Genomic DNA, 19,779 nt, shown 5'->3' with positions numbered 1-19,779 from the left:
TATATAATATATATTGCACATTTCAAACAATATTCATGTATTACTGCCAGACCAGACATGATTTCCCATCCCCACGTCACTTACAGAGCCGTCCTGGAGTTCTTGACCACAGGCAGCAGCCTGCTGTGCTCTTTATCTGATCTGATGTATTTCTTCAGATCAAACACATCCAGCTCCTCATCTGACATCAGCATCACAAAGGCCAGAGCTGAGTACTGTGCAGGTGAGAGGTCATCTGCTGAAATGTTTCCTGAATTCAGGTATCTTTCTACTTGCTCTACTAGAGAATTGTCACCCAGTTCAGTCAGACAGTGGAACAGGTTGATGGTCCTTTCTGGAGATAAATTCTCCTGTATTTTCACCTTGATGTATTGGGATGTTTCCATAATAGTATGTGAGCTGATTCTTGTCGGCCCCAGTAGTTTTTGTAACAGAGTCTTACTGGAGTCTGTTGAGAGGCCCAGGAGGAAGCGGAGGTAGAGGTCCAAGTGTCCATTCTTGCTCTTTAATGCCTGATCCACTGCAGTCTTCAGCAGGTCAGCTGATGAGTTTGACAGAAACACATATAAAGCAGCGAGATACTCCTGGATGGTCAGATGCACAAAGCAGTACACCTTCTCCTGGTACAACCCATACTCCTCTTTAAAGACTTCTGTGCACACTCCAGAGTAAACTGAAGTTTCAGTGACATCAATGCCATTCTCTGACAGATCTTGCTCATAAAATATAAGATTTCCTTTCTCCAGGTTGTCAAAAGCCAGTTTACCAAGTTTTAAAAGGAATTCCTTGCTGTATTCTTTAAGCTTAGTTTCTTGGTTTTTCATATACTTGTCATTTTTTAAACTTGTCTGAAAGATCAGGAAGTGTGTGTACATTTCAGTCAGAGTCCTTGGAATTTCTCCCCTGTCAATCTCACTAAAAAGCCTCTTAAGCACAGTGGTTGAAATCCAGCAGAACACAGGTATGTGGCACATGATGAAGAGGCTCCTTGATGATTTTACATGTGTGATAATCCTGCTGGCCAGCCTCTGATCATTAAATCTCCTCCCGAAATACTCCTCCTTCTGGGCATCACTGAACCCTTGTATCTCTGTCACCTGGTGGACACACTCAGGAGGAATCTGATTGGCTGCTGCTGGCCGGGAGGTTATCCAGAGGAGAGCGGATGGGAGCAGATTCCCCTTAATGAGGTTAGTCAACAGCACATCCAGTGACGTTTTCTTTGTTACATCAAACCAGCTCTCAATGTTCTGAAAATCCAGAGGAAGGCGACACTCATCCAGACCATCAAAGATGAACAAGACTTTGGAGCTAAACAGGTCAGTGGATTGAAATGATTTCAGTTCTGGGACAAAGTGGTGAAGTAGTTCAATCAGACTGTATTCACCCTTAATCAAATTCAGGTCCCGGAAAGGAAGAGCAAATATGAAGTGAACATCCTGGTTTGCTTTTCCTTCTGCCCAATCCAGAATAAATTTCTGCACAGAGACTGTTTTCCCGATACCTGCCACCCCTTTCGTGAGTACAGTTCTGATAGGTGTCTCACGCCCACATAAGGCTTTAAATATATCATTGCACTTGACTGTAGTATCTTCTGTTCGCCTTTTCTTGGATGCTGTTTCAATCTGTCTCACTTCATGTTCATCACACACTGCTCCAGTCCCACCTTCAGTTATGTAGAGTTCTGTGTAAATCTCACTGAGAAGTGTTGACTGTCCTTCCTTAGCTTTCCCTTCAAATACACACTCAAATTGCTTCTTAAGTTTACATTTGATTTCCTGCTGATGTTGCAGCATGAGCTGTCCTGAAAAGAAATGAGAGGAAAATGCACTAATTCTCACCGTGATCCTGACCAGTATGAGAGGAAGAATATTTTCCAAAAACATACTTTTTTGCACATAAATATGCAGATATTTCCCTGTGACTGTGAATGTGAAACTGAAAGTTTTATCATGCGTATTTTACTGGAACACCGCATACAAGACCGTGAATAAGCCTTAGGCAGCCAAAGGAAATGTTTAATGCCATTTATCTGGGTAGTAAGTGTATATCTGCTCAGAACCAAAAAAAACACAAAACCCCTTTTTATTTCCCAAACCTCTCCTAGGGGGCACCACAGCCAGTCCATGTATTTGATAAATTTCACCACCAGCTCACTTCATTCATTAATCAAATTAGTTTAAAAGCTCAATGACATATTGATCAGCCACATGAGGTGTGTTAGTGGTCAAGTAAAAAAATTACGTGGATATACTGCACGATATCTGCAAATATTAGGGTGATTTTGGGAGAGGTTCTGAAATGGCAAACACACTTTGACATACATATTATAGTAGTTCTACACCAACATGAAGACCATTTAAACATCCTTTTCTTTGGCTGCCTAAGACGTTTACACAATATTGTACATGTACATAATGTTATAAAGTTCTTACTCTTGTCCAGCAGGTCAGCAAGATCATTTTGCTTCATGGTCCTCAGGATGTACAGTGTGATCTTCAGAGCTACCTCTCTAACACTGGTCTTCTGCATCTGAATATCACAGTCCAGGTCATTGTCCTCCTCCAGCTGAGGCTCAGAGCATTCTGGGTAATTCTGATCTAGGTACCTCACAAACGTCTTCAGCTCGTCCTTTAGGAACTTCATGGCTTTTTCCTCTAGTGCCTAAAATAAACAGTCAGAGTTAATTATTGCTACTTACACCAAACCTTTTCAGAGTTTTACTTCTGAATCATAGTTTAAAACATATTTTCTTTAAGATGATGAATTTCTTATTATACAGCTGTATATAATGTAAGCTAATTGACATAACAGCCAAGAAAATATATATCAGCAATAAATACAAACCTTCAGTTTGGATGATAAACCCAATTTATCATGTAGATCTGAACTGCAATCTTCCATTTGGTCTCTGTGAATTAGGCAGAAACATAAAGACCTCAATTCATCTACACAAATGTAACTGAAAGACTGAAAAGTTCCCCATTATAATTGCTGTTAATGCAGATAAAGAATAACATTGTGGTATATTACAACACCAATTCCAAAAAGTTGGGACATTGTGCAAATTGTAAATAAAAACATACTGCAATGATATGGAAATCTCATAAACCTGTATTATATTCATAACAAAGTATAGAAAACATATCAGATGTTTAAACTGAGACATTTTGCTATTTCATGAAAAATATTGGCTGATTTTGAATTTCATGACAGCAACACGTCTCAAAAAAGTTGGGATGGAGGCAATAGGAGGCTGACAAAGTTAGTGGTACAAAAACCCAACAGCTGGAGGAACAATTTTCAAATAATTATGTCAGTTGGCAACAGGTGAGTAACATGACTGGGTATAAAAAGAGCATCTTAGAGTTGCAGTGTCTCTCTGAAGTAAAGATGGACAGAGGGTAACAATCCCCCTAATACTGCACTGACAAATAGTGGAGCAATTTCAGAAAGAAGTTCCTCAGTATAAAACTGCAAAGAGGTTGAATATTTCATCATCTACAGCACATAATGTAATCAAAAGATTCTGAGAATCTGGAGAAATCTCTGTGAAAAACCAGACTAGACGCCTGTGATAATTTGGCCCTTAGGCAGCACTGCATCACAAACAGGCATAATTCTGTAATGGAATCACTAAATAGGCTCAGGAATATTTCCCACAAACATTGTCAGTGAACACAATTCGCGCTGCCATGCACAGATGCCAGTTAAAACTCTATCATCCAAAGAAGAAGCCGTATATGAAGATAATACAGAATCACCAACATCGTCTCTGGGCCAAAGCTCAATTAAAATGGACTGCGGCTGAGTGGAAAACTGTTCTGTGGTCAGTCAAATCTAAATTTGAAATTCTTTTTGGAAACCAGGGACACCATGTCATCCGGACTAAAGAGGAGAAGGACCACCCAGCGTGTTATCGGCACTCAGTTCAAAAGCCAGCATCTCTGATGGTGTGGGGGTGCATTAGTACATATGGCAGGGGCAGCCTGCATATCTGGAAAGGCACCATCAATGCTGAAAGGTATGTCCAGGTTCTAGGGCAACAGATGCTCCCATCCAGACAACGTCTCTTTCAATGAAGACCTTGCATTTTCCAACATGACAATGCCAAACCACACACTGCATCAATTACAACATGATGGATTCGTAGAAGAAGGGTCCGGGTACTGAACTGGCCTACCAGCGGTCCAGATCTTTCAAGCACTGAGAACATTTGGTGCATCATAAAACTAAAAATATGACACAGAAGATCTAGGACAGTTGAGCAACTAGAATCCTGTATCAGACAAGAATGGGACAACATTCCTCTCCCAAAACTCAAACAACTGATCTCCTCAGTGCCCAGACATTTACAGACTGTTGTTAAAAGAAGAGGAGATGCCACACAGTGGTAAACATGGGCTTGTCCCAACTTTTTGAGATGTGTTGCTGCTGCGACATTCAAATTTTTTCCTTACGATGATGCATTTTCTCAGTTTGAATATGTGATATGTTTTCTGTTCTGTTATGAATAAAATACAGGTTTATCAGATTTCCATATCACTGCATTCTGTTTTTATTTACAATTTGCAGGATGTCCCAACATTTTTGGAATTGGGGCTGTAGTTTGGAAAGATGTATCTGCCATGTTAAGCTTTATTCACTAGGGCGGCTTCCTAATTTTCTCATGACAGCAGAAGAGAACCAGTAACATCAGGCTCCAGCACACAGAGACACAGCAGGCAGGAAGGACAGTTTTCTATACAGCCCTTTGTACCCAGTGACATTTAGAGTGATTCACTTGTTTAGCAGAGCTAAATACCAGCATTTGATTCACAATCCTCAGTCAAGAAACTGGTTAAATAGCTTGTTGGTTAAATTCAGCACCTACAGGGCTACTGGGCCGAATCTGTCCTTCAGCACCTACAGGGTTACCCCCCCCCCCCCCCAGAGTGAGCACACAGCTTCACACAACCAGCAAACAGTGAATCCCCCCCCCCGCTACCCCACCCCTCGATAAGGCTCTGCTTTGCATATCAATGGAGCCGCCTGCTCTGTGAGCGACTGGCCCATGGCCGCGCCGACCTGGGACTCGCAGGTGAGCAGGGAGCGTCAGATGGGGGGGCGCCTATCAGCTTGTTGCCCGCATCCCTGCCGCCCCGCTTCTGAACCAGCTGGTACCTGGGCCCCCAGTAGCTGGGGCGATACTGCTGCTTAAATATGACGAAACATTAAACTTATCATCATCGTGCACCTGTTCTCCATCCCAGTGGACATAATGTGCATGATGTCATCAGTGTGCGCCACTCCCTCTAGAATGTCCTACTGTATTACAGAATACTAACCGCTTCAGGGATCATCGTTTGTCTGTCAGTGAGGGAAGCTGCACATGCAGGGCAGGCAGCCTGAGAGCTGACAGGGCCTGGCGGGGCAGAGTCTGGCAGAGGAACACACCTGACCTCTTATCTGCAGCTGCATAACTGGCCCAGCTGCGCATGCAGGGCAGACAGCCTGAGAGCTGCCAGGGCCTGGTGGGGCTGCGCGCTTTAGGAGCTCGATGGCTACCTCCAGGTCAGAGTTTCAACTCATGAAGCCCCCTCCGTCTGCATACTCGGACCGGATACTAGTGAACGTCAGCACAGCCTCAGTGGGATCACTCTGGGTCGCCATCCGTGTCCATAACGCTGTGGGCCAAGCCTTCTGGGGGGTGTCACACAAAGCAGGATTAAGGGAAAGTCTGACCTATTTCGACAAGTCTGGCTCATTTTAGTAGGAATTCCGTTCCATCGACGTGTCTTACATTAATCCCTGCTTAGCTGCCATGGTAACTTAGGTGAGTGAACAAGGTTGATCCAGACCAGGTTAACTGTCTCACTTAGTTAAACACATTCCCAATAGATCGTTTCCTCAGACGAAATTCTGCGATCTCACTACTAATGTCATGTAATAAATATAATAAACCTATTAAAAAAATCACATTCCAAAACATTCAAATTAATTGCAAAATGATTCAAGTAAAAGCGTACCCATGTTAGAAAGGTCAAACATGAAATGCAATGACTCAAACTAAAAAAAAATGTTAAAATAATATGAACAGGAAGATATTTTTATATTTTGTTTAGTCACTGTCTGATTTGAAAGTTTATTAGTAAAATAGCAAAGACAAGATACGGTTATTTGTACAGAACATTTCACACTTATGCGACTGAAAGTATTTTATGGAGATAAAAAAATGCAGAATAACATTATACAGTAATAATGACACATGAACTCTATGTTGGCTATGGGGATCGAACCAGGAACTTTTGCAGCGTAAGGCGACAGCATAAACCACTGCACCACCATGCCACTGTATTGGGCACTTGTAACATTTAAGTAACTTACACATTTAGTGTAGTGATTCCTGTTATCAGGCATATGATTAATGCCTATGTTGGATTTGGCTCCGCCCGGTGTGTGCAAGGGTGCTTGGGTAGCGAGCATAATAGTTCAGTTGCTCTTACTTTTATAGTGAATGGTGCATGTAAATAAAGACTGTTCAGTACACGAAACAATCCTCCCTCGCCTCATGACATGGTGTCAGAAGTAAAAGACTGAGCGCCGAATAAGTGAAAAATGTCAAAATTTAACCCACCGGAGCCGTTCGACTTCTCCCAGCCGGCCGCGTGGCTGATATGGCGACAGCGTTTTTCCCGTTTCCGAGTAGCGTCGAAACTGGATAAGGAGACCGGCGAAGTGCAGGTGAATTCACTGCTTTATGCGATGGGCAGGGACTGTGAGCCTATCTACAATTCCTTTCGTATGGGGGCAGAAAATGAATTTAATTATGAAGCTGTAATTGCACGGTTTGACGACCATTTCGTGCCTAAACGTAATGTCATTCATGAACGCGCTTGCTTCCATAAGAGAGCTCAGAAGGCGGGAGAATCTGTGGAATCTTTCGTGAGAAATCTTTACGAGTTGGCCGAACATTGTGATTTCGGAATTACCAAAGGTGAGCAAATTAGGGATAGGATTGTGATAGGAATAGTGGACAACGAGGTCTCACAAAAATTACAACTAGAAAAGGATTTGACGCTGTCCAAGGCAATTCAAATCGCGCGTGAGAGTGAGCAGATAAAGGTGCAGTGCGCCGACATAAGGACAATTATGGAGCTTGTACATTGCACTTCATATTGCACACACCTAGCTGTTATCACTGCCTATAGCCTCCTCTACTTTAACTAATTGTACATTTTATTTCCCATACTCCTCCTGGGCTGTGCTGCCTGGAGACCTCAATCTACCAAGATGTCCAGCACACCCTGCTACATGTGACATCACCAGTACCAATGACGTCCCTGCATCTAGCTCGCCGTACTGCCTGTGTCATCTTCCACATCTCATGACTTGGACAGTGTGACTTGGCACTTAACCATCTCTCCTATTTGACTATCCCTGACGGCCCCTGGAGGATGGGCTCCCCCTTTAAGTCTGGTCCCTCCCAAGGTTTATTCCTTTTTGGGAGTTTTTCCTTGCCACTGTCACCTTTGGCTTACTCACTGGGGGCTTTGGATGAGGATGCTGTAAAGCACTTTGAGACGATGTAATGTCGTGATACTGCGCTATACAAAAATAAATTTGTTTGTTTGTTAGTGGAACGACATGAGGCTACGTTCAGAGATGGCACTAGTTTGAGTCTGACTTTTTCAGGAAAGTCTGGCTTTATTTAGCTACTTTCATGAAATACCCCCTTGAGGCCCATGGGGCATTTTCCGTATGTCGCTTAAATCATCCGAGATCAGATGCCTCATCCTGGATGAGTTAATGCCGGTGAAACTCATCCGGGATAAGTCAAGTTCAAACGCAGCTGTGTAGTAGATTAGTCTAGCTGGATCCATTTATCCGAGATGATTGCACGTGCCTGCGCTGCTTGAACAGCCCATATACATCGAGTCTAGAAACCTTGATTGCAAGTCTCTCGTTGGGTTCTGCAAAACGTCAAAAAACAGGGCACAATTTTTCACGCAATCTGAGCAGGACCTTTTATTAGAGGATGTAAATAACCCCAAGGTTTAACATGAGACTAATTAATGTTACAAAACATATTGAGTTGCGTATTGCATATTTTTTAATATACATTTGTATTCCGTATTCATTTGTATACATTCATTTATGCTTATGTAGTTTTATTTAGTGGGACCCCTTTTTTTTGAGGGACTTCCGTTTTTTTCGGTTACCAGAACATCGTTAAGCTAAGCTAAGCGGAGAACGTGTTTGTCTTTTGCTTTATGATATTTTGTAAATGGTTTAAGCCCCCCCTGGTAAAGGCACAAGCTCTTACGTTGGCTACGTTTTTTTTGGTAATTAATTTATTTTAAATAAATCGTGAACCATCAGTCAAGTCTTTCAGCCATCAATCCGAGGGGAATGCTACAGAGGAGTATGATGGATTCAAAGATTTAGTATCTACTAAAGGAAACACATAAAAAGTGACCCAAACCAGAAAAGACGGCTGGCAAAAAGTGTCCGACAAATTAAATGTGTATTAAAGTAGTTTTTAGTTATTGTATTTATCACTTGAATGTATTATTACGGTTCCAGTGTTTCATCATTCTTTTATTGTCATAATTACAGATAAAATACAATCAAGTTAAAGTACAAACATGACATTTCATTCATATATATATATATATATATATATATATATGTTTGTATGTATGAGTTTGTGTATGTATGTATGTGTTTGTTGATTTTACGTATATGAATGGTGAGGCCATGATTGAACCCATTTCCATGCACGGACACTATTAAGTCTGTGAGCTAATCCTAGTTTACGCAGAACAAACCTGCTCTGAGCAGGTCTGAGGATTTGGATGTGCTGCTACGATAACACATCCAGCAAGACTTTCGAAAAACCGCGCCAAGTGCCCCAGGCGGCTGGCGTGTGCCAAGTGCCCCAGGCGGCTGGCGTGTGCCAAGTGCCCCAGGCGGCTGGCGTGTGCCAAGCGCCCTATGGTCTGACTATAGACCCAGAGAGACATGCATGCTAGTGGGCTGTAACACTGTTACCTCTCAGCGCTCTTTCTCTTACACGCCACAGGGGGGCGCATTTCATGGCTTGCACTATAAATGTTGCAACACACAGCTTCTAATGTCCTGAGGCCCCAGGGCACTGGCCCCACTGTCCCGGTCCATAACCCAGCCGAGGCTCCAGGGGGCGCTATCTTGGAGCACCTTCAGCCACCGGCTCATTCCCCCACCGTGAGCTAAGAAGCGCTACTGGGGATCTTTCCTGCCTGCTGCCGTTAGACCCCACAATGCCTGCTGTCGATGTGCAGCCCCCACAGCCAGCCTTAACGTCCCATATTTAATGCGGTAAAAGCTGCTCTCTGTTCTTAACCATATAAATAACATAACACTTTGCTGCTGAACACAAGAGAATTTCCCCTCTTGGATCAACAAATCATCTTATTTTATACTCAGGGGATGAGAACCACTACAGTGTCACATTAATTATGATCTGAATCAGCAAGTATTTAAACGTCACCTTTGGCAAAGAAACCAATAGTCTTTCTCTTTTTTTGTCTGATGATAGTAGTTTATTGTTTAAGCCACACAGTTTGACTAAACATGTTAAACTAAAGCCTTCGTCTGAGTATGATTTAATGAATTCATGAGAGTGAAATTATTTGTTATCAAAACAGAAACATCTGTCTCACCAGACGACAATCTATTGTCGAGTCATTCTTTAATGGACATGCAGGGGGAAACAGGCAAACCAGTTGTTTTCCAGCTCTGTGCTGAGGACTGAAATTTAAAATCCACTTTGCAATTAAATAACTTCCAATTCCAGCTCGCAGAAAGTCAGGTTTTACAGTAATCCTCATCCATTTACCTCAGATATTATTTATATAGAATACAGACAAAACTTTTGTTTAAATTCTCAAGGTGATGGAATCTGTTAAAGGTAAAAATTGGTGCATTCATTATAAATATGTTATTTCCTCATAGCTTGTATGTGTCTCTGTGCCATTTGACTGAGAGTCTGAATGTCATTAACAGTGTTTGTTTAAATGCACATTTACCTTTGATCTGTAGGAAAAGGTCCCTCTCTGAAGGCGAGTGGGGGCTCCATTGACCAGTCACTCTTCAGGGAAACACAGCTGGGTACAGCGGAGTCTGCTCTCTTCATCAGGACACTGTGGGCAGCGAGAGGAAACAAACCCTCCTTCATACTATAGACCCAGAGAGACATGCATGCTAGTGGGCTGTAACACTGTTACCTCTCAGGGCTCTTTCTCTTACACCCCACAGGGGGGCGCATTTCATGGCTTGCACTATAAATGTTGCGACTCACAGCTTCTAATGTCCTGAGGCCCCAGGGCACTGGCCCCACTGGCCCGGTCCATAACCCAGCCAAGGCTCCAGGGGGCGCTATCTTGGGGCACCTTCAGCCACCGGCTCATTCCCCCACCGTGAGCTAAGAAGCGCTACTGGGGATCTTTCCTGCCTGCTGCCGTTAGACCCCACAATGCCTGCTGTCGCTGTGCAGCCCCCACAGCCAGCCTTAACGTCCCATATTTAATGCGGTAAAAGCTGCTCTCTGTTTTTAATCATATAAATAACATCAGTTTGCTGCAAAACACAAGAGAATTTCCCCTCTTGGATCAACAAATCATCTTATTTTATACTCAGGGGAAGAGAACCACTACAGTGTCACATTAATTATGATCTGAATCAGCAAGTATTTAAACATCACCTTTGGCAAAGGAACCAATAGTCTTTCTCTTTTTTTGTCTGATGATAGTAGTTTATTGTTTAAGCCACACAGTTTGACTAAACATGTTAAACTAAAGCCTTCGTCTGAGTATGATCAAATGAATTCATGAGAGTGAAATTATTTGTTATCAAAACAGAAACATCCGTCTCACGAGACGACAATCTATTGTAGAGTCATTCTTTAATGGACATGCAGGGGGGGAAACAGGCAAACCAGTTTATTTCCAGCTCTGTGCTGAGGACTGAAATTTAAAATCTACTTTGCGATTAAATAACTTCCAATTCCAGCTCTCAGAAAGTCAGGTTTTACAGTAATCCTCATCCATTTACCTCAGATGTTATTTATATAGAATACAGACAAAACTTTTGTTTAAATTCTCAAGGTGATGGAATCTGTTAAAGGTAAAAATTGGTATATTCATTATAAATGTTTTTTCCTCATAGCTTGTATGTGTCTCTGTGCCATTTGACTGAGAGTCTGAATGTCATTAACAGTGTTTGTTTAAATGCACATTTACCTTTGATCTGTAGGAAGAGATCCCTCAAAGATTCTGATTCGTTGCTTCACTGACCAGTCACTCTTCAGGGAAACACAGCTGGGTACAGGGGAGTCTGCTCTCTTCATCAGGACACTGTGGGCAGCGAGAGGAAACAAACCCTCGTGGTATAAATATAATTCATACATTGGGGACGGCATCACACTGCTGTTTAGCCTTCTGCTCTGCCTTCATGTACTTTGATATGCTGTGAAGCTCTTGATGTAAACAGACTTATTTACAGTCAGCTGTTAAGGAAATTGTCTCATCTAAAATTTAGATATTATATGAAACTTTTAGTATGACCGTTTAAAACCTCCACAACTAGACTTGACTGATGTTCCTTTTTACCTGTTTATATATGTTTTTGTTTGTTTGTTTAGTTTTGTTATGTGGCCATTTTGTACAGGAGGGATGGTCTGTTACTCGCCTCTAGTATAAAAGAACTGGCTGATTGTGGAAGAAGACGGTGAAGACAGAAGATGGCGAGGTCTTTTTATTAAGCTACACATATTAAAGTGCTGCCCACTGACCAGCCCCAGCTAGTAGCCCAGTTTACTTTAATGTTATGGCCTGACTATAGACCCAGAGAGACATACATGCTAGTGGGCTGTAACACTGTTACCTCTCAGGGCTCTTTCTCTTACACCCCACAGGGGGGCCCATTTCAGAAGCAGATCCATCCATTTCTATGCTGATCCAGACCAGATGATTCCTGCTGGGGCCTCTGTGAACATGAAGGGTAAGTAGATACATAGATAAATACACAATATCGAGGACTCAGCATTTTTACATCAAACTGATGAATTGTGTCTTCATTCTGTTATGTTCCATGTGTAGAATTACACATAGTAAAGAGGTTTAGTGCAAAATTCGAATGCCACATTCTTTTATAAATATATGTATAAACATCCTCTCCTGGAGCCGACACCTTATCGTGGTGGGGGGGTTTGCGTGTTCCAGTGATCCCAGGAGCTAAGCTGCCTGGGGCTTTATGCCCCTGGTAGGGTCACCCAAGGCAAACAGGTCCTGGGTGAGGAACCAGACGAACTGCGGCTCATTAGACCTCTTATGATGAGTAAAAACATGGATTCACATTTTCCCTCCCCCGGGTCACGGTCCTCCCCCCCTCCCAGAGCCAGGCCTTTACCCATGGGGCCTGGTTGGTGTGGAAGAAATTTCTCTAAGTCCGATGTTTAAGTGTTTGACAGAACTTTATTATTCGATGAGCTCAAAGGGAACAGACACTCAGCAATCATGCGTCTCGTGTTCTGCTCCCCGAACAACAAGTGCATACATCTCTTATAGCCAAAAATGCCGTCATCAGATGGTTCAAAGTAAAGGATCAGGTGTCTGTAGACACCAGGCACTTCTGCTTATTGAGGCTTGCTTATCAGCACAGAAATTCCTTTGCGGTTTCATACTGAGTCGAGTTAAATTTATCCAATTACCCAATTACTTTTATCTCACTTCCAGGTCATGCTGACCTGGGCCCTTGCTGAGCAAGCTGCATTATGGCAAACGTTAGTTCCTTCATAGAAAATAGAAATCCCTTTACTTACAGTAAGCAAGCTTGCATTAGTACATTGTGCTTGATACATCAGACTGATTCAAGTGAGATTATATTGTTTCAATCATTATAGGTAAATCAACAACACATTATAAACTCAATTGTTAATTACTGATTAGGTAATGCATTTTGCATAATTATTTATATTCCATTATTCATTACTGATTAGCATAATCAAGAATTTTCTATCACATCAGGCACAGCCTGAAGAAGGCACGTGGGCCCCCCCTCCAATGGGCTCACCACCCATAGGAGGGGCCAAAGGGGTCGGGTGCAGTGCGAGTTGGATGGTGGGCAAAGGCAGGGACCTTGGCGGTCCGATCCTCAGCTGCAGATGCTGGCTGTAGGGACATGGAATGTCACCTCTCTGTTGGAGAAGGAGCCTGAGCTGGTGTGTGAGGCTGTGAGGTTCTGACTAGACTTTTATGGACGGAATTTCTTGGCAGAGCCAGGGCGTTGAGGGTGTCCAGTTTGGTGACTTTTTGCAGATGATGTGGTTCTGTTGGCTTCATCAGACCGTGACCTTCGGCTCTCACTGGAGCACTTCGCATTTGAGTGTGAAGCAACTGCAATGAGCATCAGCACCTCCAAATCCGAGACCATGGTCCTTAGCCGGAAAAGGGTGGAGTGTTCTCTCCAGGTTGGGGATGGGGTCCTCCCCCAAGTGGAGGAGTTTAAGGATCTTGGAGTTCACGAGTGAGGGAAGGATGGAGTGGGAGATCCAAAGATGGATCGGTGCGGCGTCAGCAGTAATGCGGGCACTGCATCAGTCTGTCATGGTAAAGAAGGAGCTGAGCCAAAAGGCAAAGCTCTCGATTTGCCAGTCGATCTACGTTCCTACCCTCACCTATGGTCATGAGCTGTGGGTAGTGACCAAAAGAACGAGATCGCGGGTGCAAGCGGCCGAAATGAGTTTCCTCCGCAGGGTGGCTGGGATCTCCCTTAGAGATAGGGTGAGAAGCTCGGTCATTCGGGAGGGACTCAGAGTAGAGCCTCTACTCCTCCGCAGGGTGGCTGGGATCTCCCTTAGAGATAGGGTGAGAAGCTCGGTCATTCGGGAGGGACTCAGAGTAGAGCCTCTACTCCTCCGCAGGGTGGCTGGGATCTCCCTTAGAGATAGGGTGAGAAGCTCGGTCATTCGGGAGGGACTCAGAGTAGAGCCGCTGCTCCTCCGCAGTGTGGCTGGGATCTCCCTTAGAGATAGGGTGAGAAGCTCGGTCATTCGGGAGGGACTCAGAGTAGAGCCTCTACTCCTCCGCAGGGTGGCTGGGCTCTCCCTTAGGGATAGGGTGAGGTGCTCGGTCATTCGGGAGGGACTCAGAGTAGAGCTGCTGCTCCTCCGCATTGAGAAGAACTAGATGAGGTGGCTCGAGCATCTGCTTAGGATGCCTCCTGGACACCTCCCTGGTGACTATGCCTCTTGGTTGGTCTGAGAAAGCCTCGGGATTGGGAGTGGCTGGGGAGAGGGAAGTCTGGGTTTCCCTGCTTAGACTGCTGCCCCCGCGACATGACCCGGAAAATAGGTAGAAGATGGATGGATGGATGTTTAAACATCTAAAATATTATTAATAACGGGAGAAAAATTGCTAATCTTGAAATCACCGTTGGTGATTTCATCATAAACATAATTAATTCAGATTTTGTTTTAGAATACAGTTAGCCAATTTGTTGCATTAGTTTGTGAGCAGTGTAATGTTTCCATACTATCTATCCTTTTTATACACCCATCCAGGCTTGTAAAACACCAAAATCAATGCCAGAATACCCATCCCAGACTCATCTTTACTGCACAGGAACCCAGGGCTAATTCATACTTCTGCTTTGGGGCTGTGGACGGTCATGCACGAAAGCGTCTGGTCATACTATATTTGTCAGTGAACGTAGATGACTGCAGTGGGTGCATGTATACAGCAGTGATATTCCAGCAGACCAGGGGAGGGCAGATGTACTTAAACAAAGTACATCTACACAGTACAGTACAAAAACAACGACCTCCATCACACCAATCACCCCCCTACCCTCCGCCCCTGGACCTCAGAATACACGAAGCGGATGTGAGCCGGCTGTTCCAGAAACAGAAATCCAAGAAGCCCCCAGACCAGACGGTGTCTCCCCCTCCTGCCTCAGAACCTGTGCTGATCAGCTGGCTCCCATCTTCACCCGCATCTTCAATAGATCCCTGGAGCTGTGTGAAGTTCCCTCCTGCTTCAAACGCTCCACCATTATCCCGTCCCCAAGAAACCCACCATCACAGGACTGAATGACTACACACCTGTCGCCTTGACGTCTGTGGTCATGAGATCCTCAGAACGCCTGGTTTTAGCCCATCTGAAGGACATTACAGGACACCAGCTGGATCCCCTGCAGTTTGCCTACCGGGCAAACAGGTCGGTGGATGATGCAGTGAATATGGGGCTGCATTATATCCTGCAACATCTCGACCGTCCAGGAACTTATGCCAGGATCCTGTTTGTGGACTTTAGTTCGGCTTTCGACACCATTGTGCCTAATCTCCTCTCCTCCAAACTCTCCCAGCTCAGCGTGTCACCAGCTACCTGCCAGTGGATCACCAGCTTCCTGACAGAGAGGAAGCAGCAGGTAAGGCTGGGGGGGTCACTTCGGAAACACGGTCCCTCAGTATCGGTGCCCCTCTAGGATGTGTCCTCTCCCCACTGCTCTTCTCCCTCTACACCAATGACTGCACCTCCAGGAACTCAGCTGTAAAACTCCTGAAGTTTGCAGACGACACCATCACTGGGCTCATTCAGGATGGTGATGAGTCTGCATACCAGCAGGAAGTTGAGTGGCTGGTACTCTGGTGCAGTCAGCACAACCTGGAGCTGAACACGCACAAGACTGTAGAGATGACAGTGGACTTCAGGAGACGTCCGTCATCACTGCCCCCCCTCACCATATCAGACAGCCCGGTGTCTACTGTGGAGTTTTTCAAGTTCGTGGGTACCACCATCTCCCAGGACCTGAAGTGGGAGACCAACATCTCCTCCATCCTCAAAAAGGCCCAGCAGAGGATGTACTTCCTGAGACAACTGAGGAAGTACAGTCTTCCACAGGAGCTGCTGATCCAGTTCTACACTGCAGTCACTGAGTCTGTCCTCTGCTCCTCCATCACAGTCTGGTATGGAGCAGCCACCAAACAGGACAGGAAGAGACTGCAGCGGACCGTACAGACAGCAGAAAGATCATCGGTGCCCCCCTGCCCTCCATCACAGTCTGGTATGGAGCAGCCACCAAACAGGACAGGAAGAGACTGCAGCGGACCGTACGGACAGCAGAAAGATCATCGGTGCCCCCCTGCCCTCCATCCAGGACCTGTCTCTCTCAAGATCCAGGGAAAGGGCAGGAGAATCATCACAGATCCCACACACCCTGGACACAGACTTTCTGAGCTGCTGCCCTCTGGCAGACGATATAGAAGCCTGCAGACCAGGACACCCGACACAGGAACAGCTTCTCTCCCCTCGCCATCTCCCTCCTAAACAGCTGATCTGTCACACTGCTAAACACCTACAGCACTGCAACTGCACTCCTGATTCTGATACTGACAAAGGCTGATTTCCAAGGGACCTAAAAGTATGACAAGTTCGGGGATAGAATTCAATGCTTTATTTCCAGTAGGTTGTGTATGTTTGTAACATTACAAAGTGTTTTTATAAAAATGAATTTTATCATAATTTGAAAACCATATCAAACACTGTACAGCAGGGGTCTCCATCTCCGGTCCTGGAGAGCTACTGTCCAGTAAGTTTTTCTATCCGATCTGGCTATTTACCTGAGAACAGGTGTGACTCATCAGAAGCCAAGAAGTCACGTGATCTCGTACAGGACGACCGCTTAGAGTCTTGCTCAGCTCCCAACTATTTAATTTCTCCACCATTTAACCCCCCAAATCACTATTACAATATACTTTAACCTTGTCGAAGTTACAGAGATTTTCCATTTTTTTCCTCAACTCGTTCTCACACTGATAAGAAAAAAAATGAAAATTGGTTCGACGAGTATTCGCTAGTCAGGAAGACGATGACTCCCATTCTAGTGCGGGAGGTGCCGATTCTGTACTGGACCGAATTTTGGCTCGTATCGATGGTATTGAAAAATCCCAAGACGCCTTGGACGATATAAAATCATCAATCTCCTCCATTGAGAGATCTCTTTCTAACTTATTACTGTTAATGATTTGTTGTGATTGTTCGGCTCCACTACTCTTGGCAGAGTGCCCCCCGCCCCCAGTAGACATACGAGTAGAATGTGAGGTGATTGAGGTATGGATTGATTCTGATCGTATATGGACTAATCATCCGGAGATTCAAATACGTCGTCCTTGATTCACCCATAATATTATTGTGCTATGGTTGAACTGCCCAAACATGTTTTTCATTGTTCACGTATATAACTTGTTTTTCACGAATAACTTCTCACGGAAAGAGTTGGAAAACCTGTCTTGTCTTGTCTTTCTCTGGGGAAAGGGACGCTTACCTTGCTTCTTCCAGGGGAAAAGGATTAACGTTGCTCAAAATGCTTCGTTACCACAAGCGCAAACCCGCCGTCTGTGTAAAAGTGAAGTTTGTGTCTCTAAAATCACACCGTCTGTTTATTTTCCGGTGAAATGTGTGACTCCCCCCCTCCGTATTTACTCCGCTCGGTGTCCGCGATGTGTGATTCATTCCTGCTTGATGGCTCTGCTGCGCCCTTTTCGGGACTGATAATAAAGAGCTCACACTTATACACACACACACAACACAATTAACCCCGTGTGTGTGTGTGTAATACACACATACACCACCTTCTGTCATTCAGCTGCGCTGTGGGTTGCGTTTGACTTAATCTTTACCGATTATTAAAATCAGATTGCGTACTATTTGCATTAAACAGTTTAAATACGACTGCAAAGCCAGCCAATTAATCAGAACATTTCAGATTGGAGAACACAGAACAGATCCGTGGTAAAACCTTTGGTTTAATAAAATGTTAAGACTTATGTTTAACACTAGCATATTAATCCCCAACACTTTAAAAAAGAAAAACTTAATATAGCTTCAAAATATTACAATTTTTACGCAGCACAGTATATTAGGCGAACTCATGGCTGAGCGTACTGTAAGTAATTAAATATTATTGATGTTAATTCGAAAACTCTTCTGATACACGTACAGTAACCTACTGTGCTGTACGGACGTATATTTAATGTTTAATTATATTGAACACTCAAATTTCTCATTACATTTGAAATAAGCCAAGGATTAAGTATTCTGTTCTCACCAGACCGAAAAACCGTGACATTGTCTCTTTTTGCCAAATCTGCTGTTTTATTTTAAATCCCGCTATATATGTAGGCTGTGTAAAACATATGCATTTTATTATTATAGTCTTACCTTGAAACATAGAATATCTTTAAATTATTCCAGAATCTTGATAAAGTATTTCTTGACAAACTTTCGACCCTGCCTTTAAAATCTTGACACTTAATTTCACTTTCGTTTACAGGCAGGAAATGATCAGCTCCGTTTCATGAAAAAAATGGACACGGACTCTGCGGCACATCGTAGGGTTTTGGGGGGATATTATCTATGTGACTTAATTAGTAACAATAACCGTAATTCGATTATAACGCACATTCAGGAGGATCGTGCATGTAAAAAGCGGTACTGCAGTAACACTTAACAGTGGCGATTTGAGGAATTTAGAAATGGAGGGATCAAACCGATTTGGGGGTGGTGGACCGTCAGACAAAACTTTGTAATTTTATAATTTCATCAAAATATATTAATTGGTGCAGCAAAGTAAAAGTCAAACTAAACAATTGAATCACACTTTATTTCCAATGCTCAACATGTACAGGTAACATTTTACAGACAGAATATTAAACAAAACAAGAACAAAAACAGATATTCAGAAAGAGTTATTACAAAGTAAAAGATTACCATCTCACTACCAAATATGACAGAACATTTTAGCACTATATCTATACATCAGGTAAAAAAGGGATCAAATCAGGATACAGTTCTGATTGTTTTTTTTTTATTTTTAGACTTTCTGATTAGATTAATATAATTTATTAGGTCTAATTTGTGAACAGGGTAAAATAGGTTGGATTTATTGTATTTACATTTACGAATATAAAATTTATAGTATTAAATTTATCTGCATTGTCACGCTCGTGCCACGCCCCCCTCGTTAACGTCGGGGTTCCACGTGAGGTTGTTTCTTGTTGTGTTATTCAGTCCTGTGTATTTAAGTCCAAGTCAGAGTACGTATCCCCAGTTCCGTCATTGACGTCGTGCTCCGTGTTTCGCCTGGTCTGTTTGTTCTACCTAAGCCGGAGTTCCTGATTCTCCGCTCCCTGCTCGCCCGACGGCGATCGTGACATGTATTCTTCCAGTCACAAAAAACCCGCAAAAAAAAAACATTTTTACAAGAAAACTGAAAATTATAAAACACATTTGTTTGTATCATGTTAAGCATATCAGAGCATAATTTTTCAACAAAAGGGCAAGACCAAAATAAACGAACATTAGTTTTGCAGTCACATTCACAGAAAGAACGGCTAGATTGAAAATATTTGGACTGATAAACTTTGTGTCAATTTAAAGGTGACTTCTACTTTATTTGTTGATAAAAACTTAGAAGGTAAAGTCCACACCTTTTTCCAAGGTATATTATCCACTATGCCATTCCAGTATGAAACATGTGGAACGGAGGTGTAGTTTTGGGTAAAGAATGTCCTGATTTTTTTTTTATTATTTCTTGAAAAGCATGTATAGAAAAACACACCTTACCAACAGCAGATTCAACAGGATCCATAGATGGAACAGTCGGATTTCCCCAATGATGCAGGTTTGTGACTCGACTATACTGGGCACCAGGTATAAGAAACAGCTCACAACAGAAGTATAGCAATAAGCCTTTATTACC

The 19,779-nt window shown here is 43.4% G+C and overlaps 1 protein-coding gene across 7 annotated transcripts in view; it reads right to left on the bottom strand.

The window, feature by feature from the left end:
* Window positions 1–18,333, bottom strand: part of LOC125722165 (NACHT, LRR and PYD domains-containing protein 12-like) — a 56,329-nt gene extending 37,996 nt beyond the window's left edge. For 2 of the 7 annotated variants that reach the window (XM_048998335.1, XM_048998336.1), the window contains exons 1-7: window positions 17,344–17,726; window positions 11,905–12,006; window positions 11,262–11,375; window positions 10,050–10,163; window positions 2,848–2,911; window positions 2,436–2,664; window positions 85–1,804 (exon numbers count right to left, since the gene is read on the bottom strand). In XM_048998335.1, the coding sequence (XP_048854292.1) occupies window positions 85–1,804; window positions 2,436–2,664; window positions 2,848–2,911; window positions 10,050–10,163; window positions 11,262–11,375; window positions 11,905–11,966 (2,303 nt within the window). In that variant the 5' untranslated portion in view covers window positions 11,967–12,006; window positions 17,344–17,726. Of the gene's footprint in view, window positions 1–84; window positions 1,805–2,435; window positions 2,665–2,847; window positions 2,912–5,327; window positions 5,503–10,049; window positions 10,164–11,261; window positions 11,376–11,904; window positions 12,007–17,343; window positions 17,727–18,239 lie in introns of those variants that run through there. The other 5 variants (XM_048998330.1, XM_048998329.1, XM_048998332.1 and 2 more) reach the window with 5 other exon arrangements.
* Between the last annotated feature and the right edge of the window lie 1,446 nt (window positions 18,334–19,779).

This window comes from Brienomyrus brachyistius, unplaced genomic scaffold, assembly GCF_023856365.1.
Source record: "Brienomyrus brachyistius isolate T26 unplaced genomic scaffold, BBRACH_0.4 scaffold37, whole genome shotgun sequence".
In the NCBI taxonomy this organism is placed as follows: Eukaryota; Metazoa; Chordata; class Actinopteri; order Osteoglossiformes; family Mormyridae; genus Brienomyrus; species Brienomyrus brachyistius.
The sequence above is the reverse complement of the archived record's forward strand: the minus strand, read 5'-3'. Positions and strand labels throughout refer to the sequence as shown.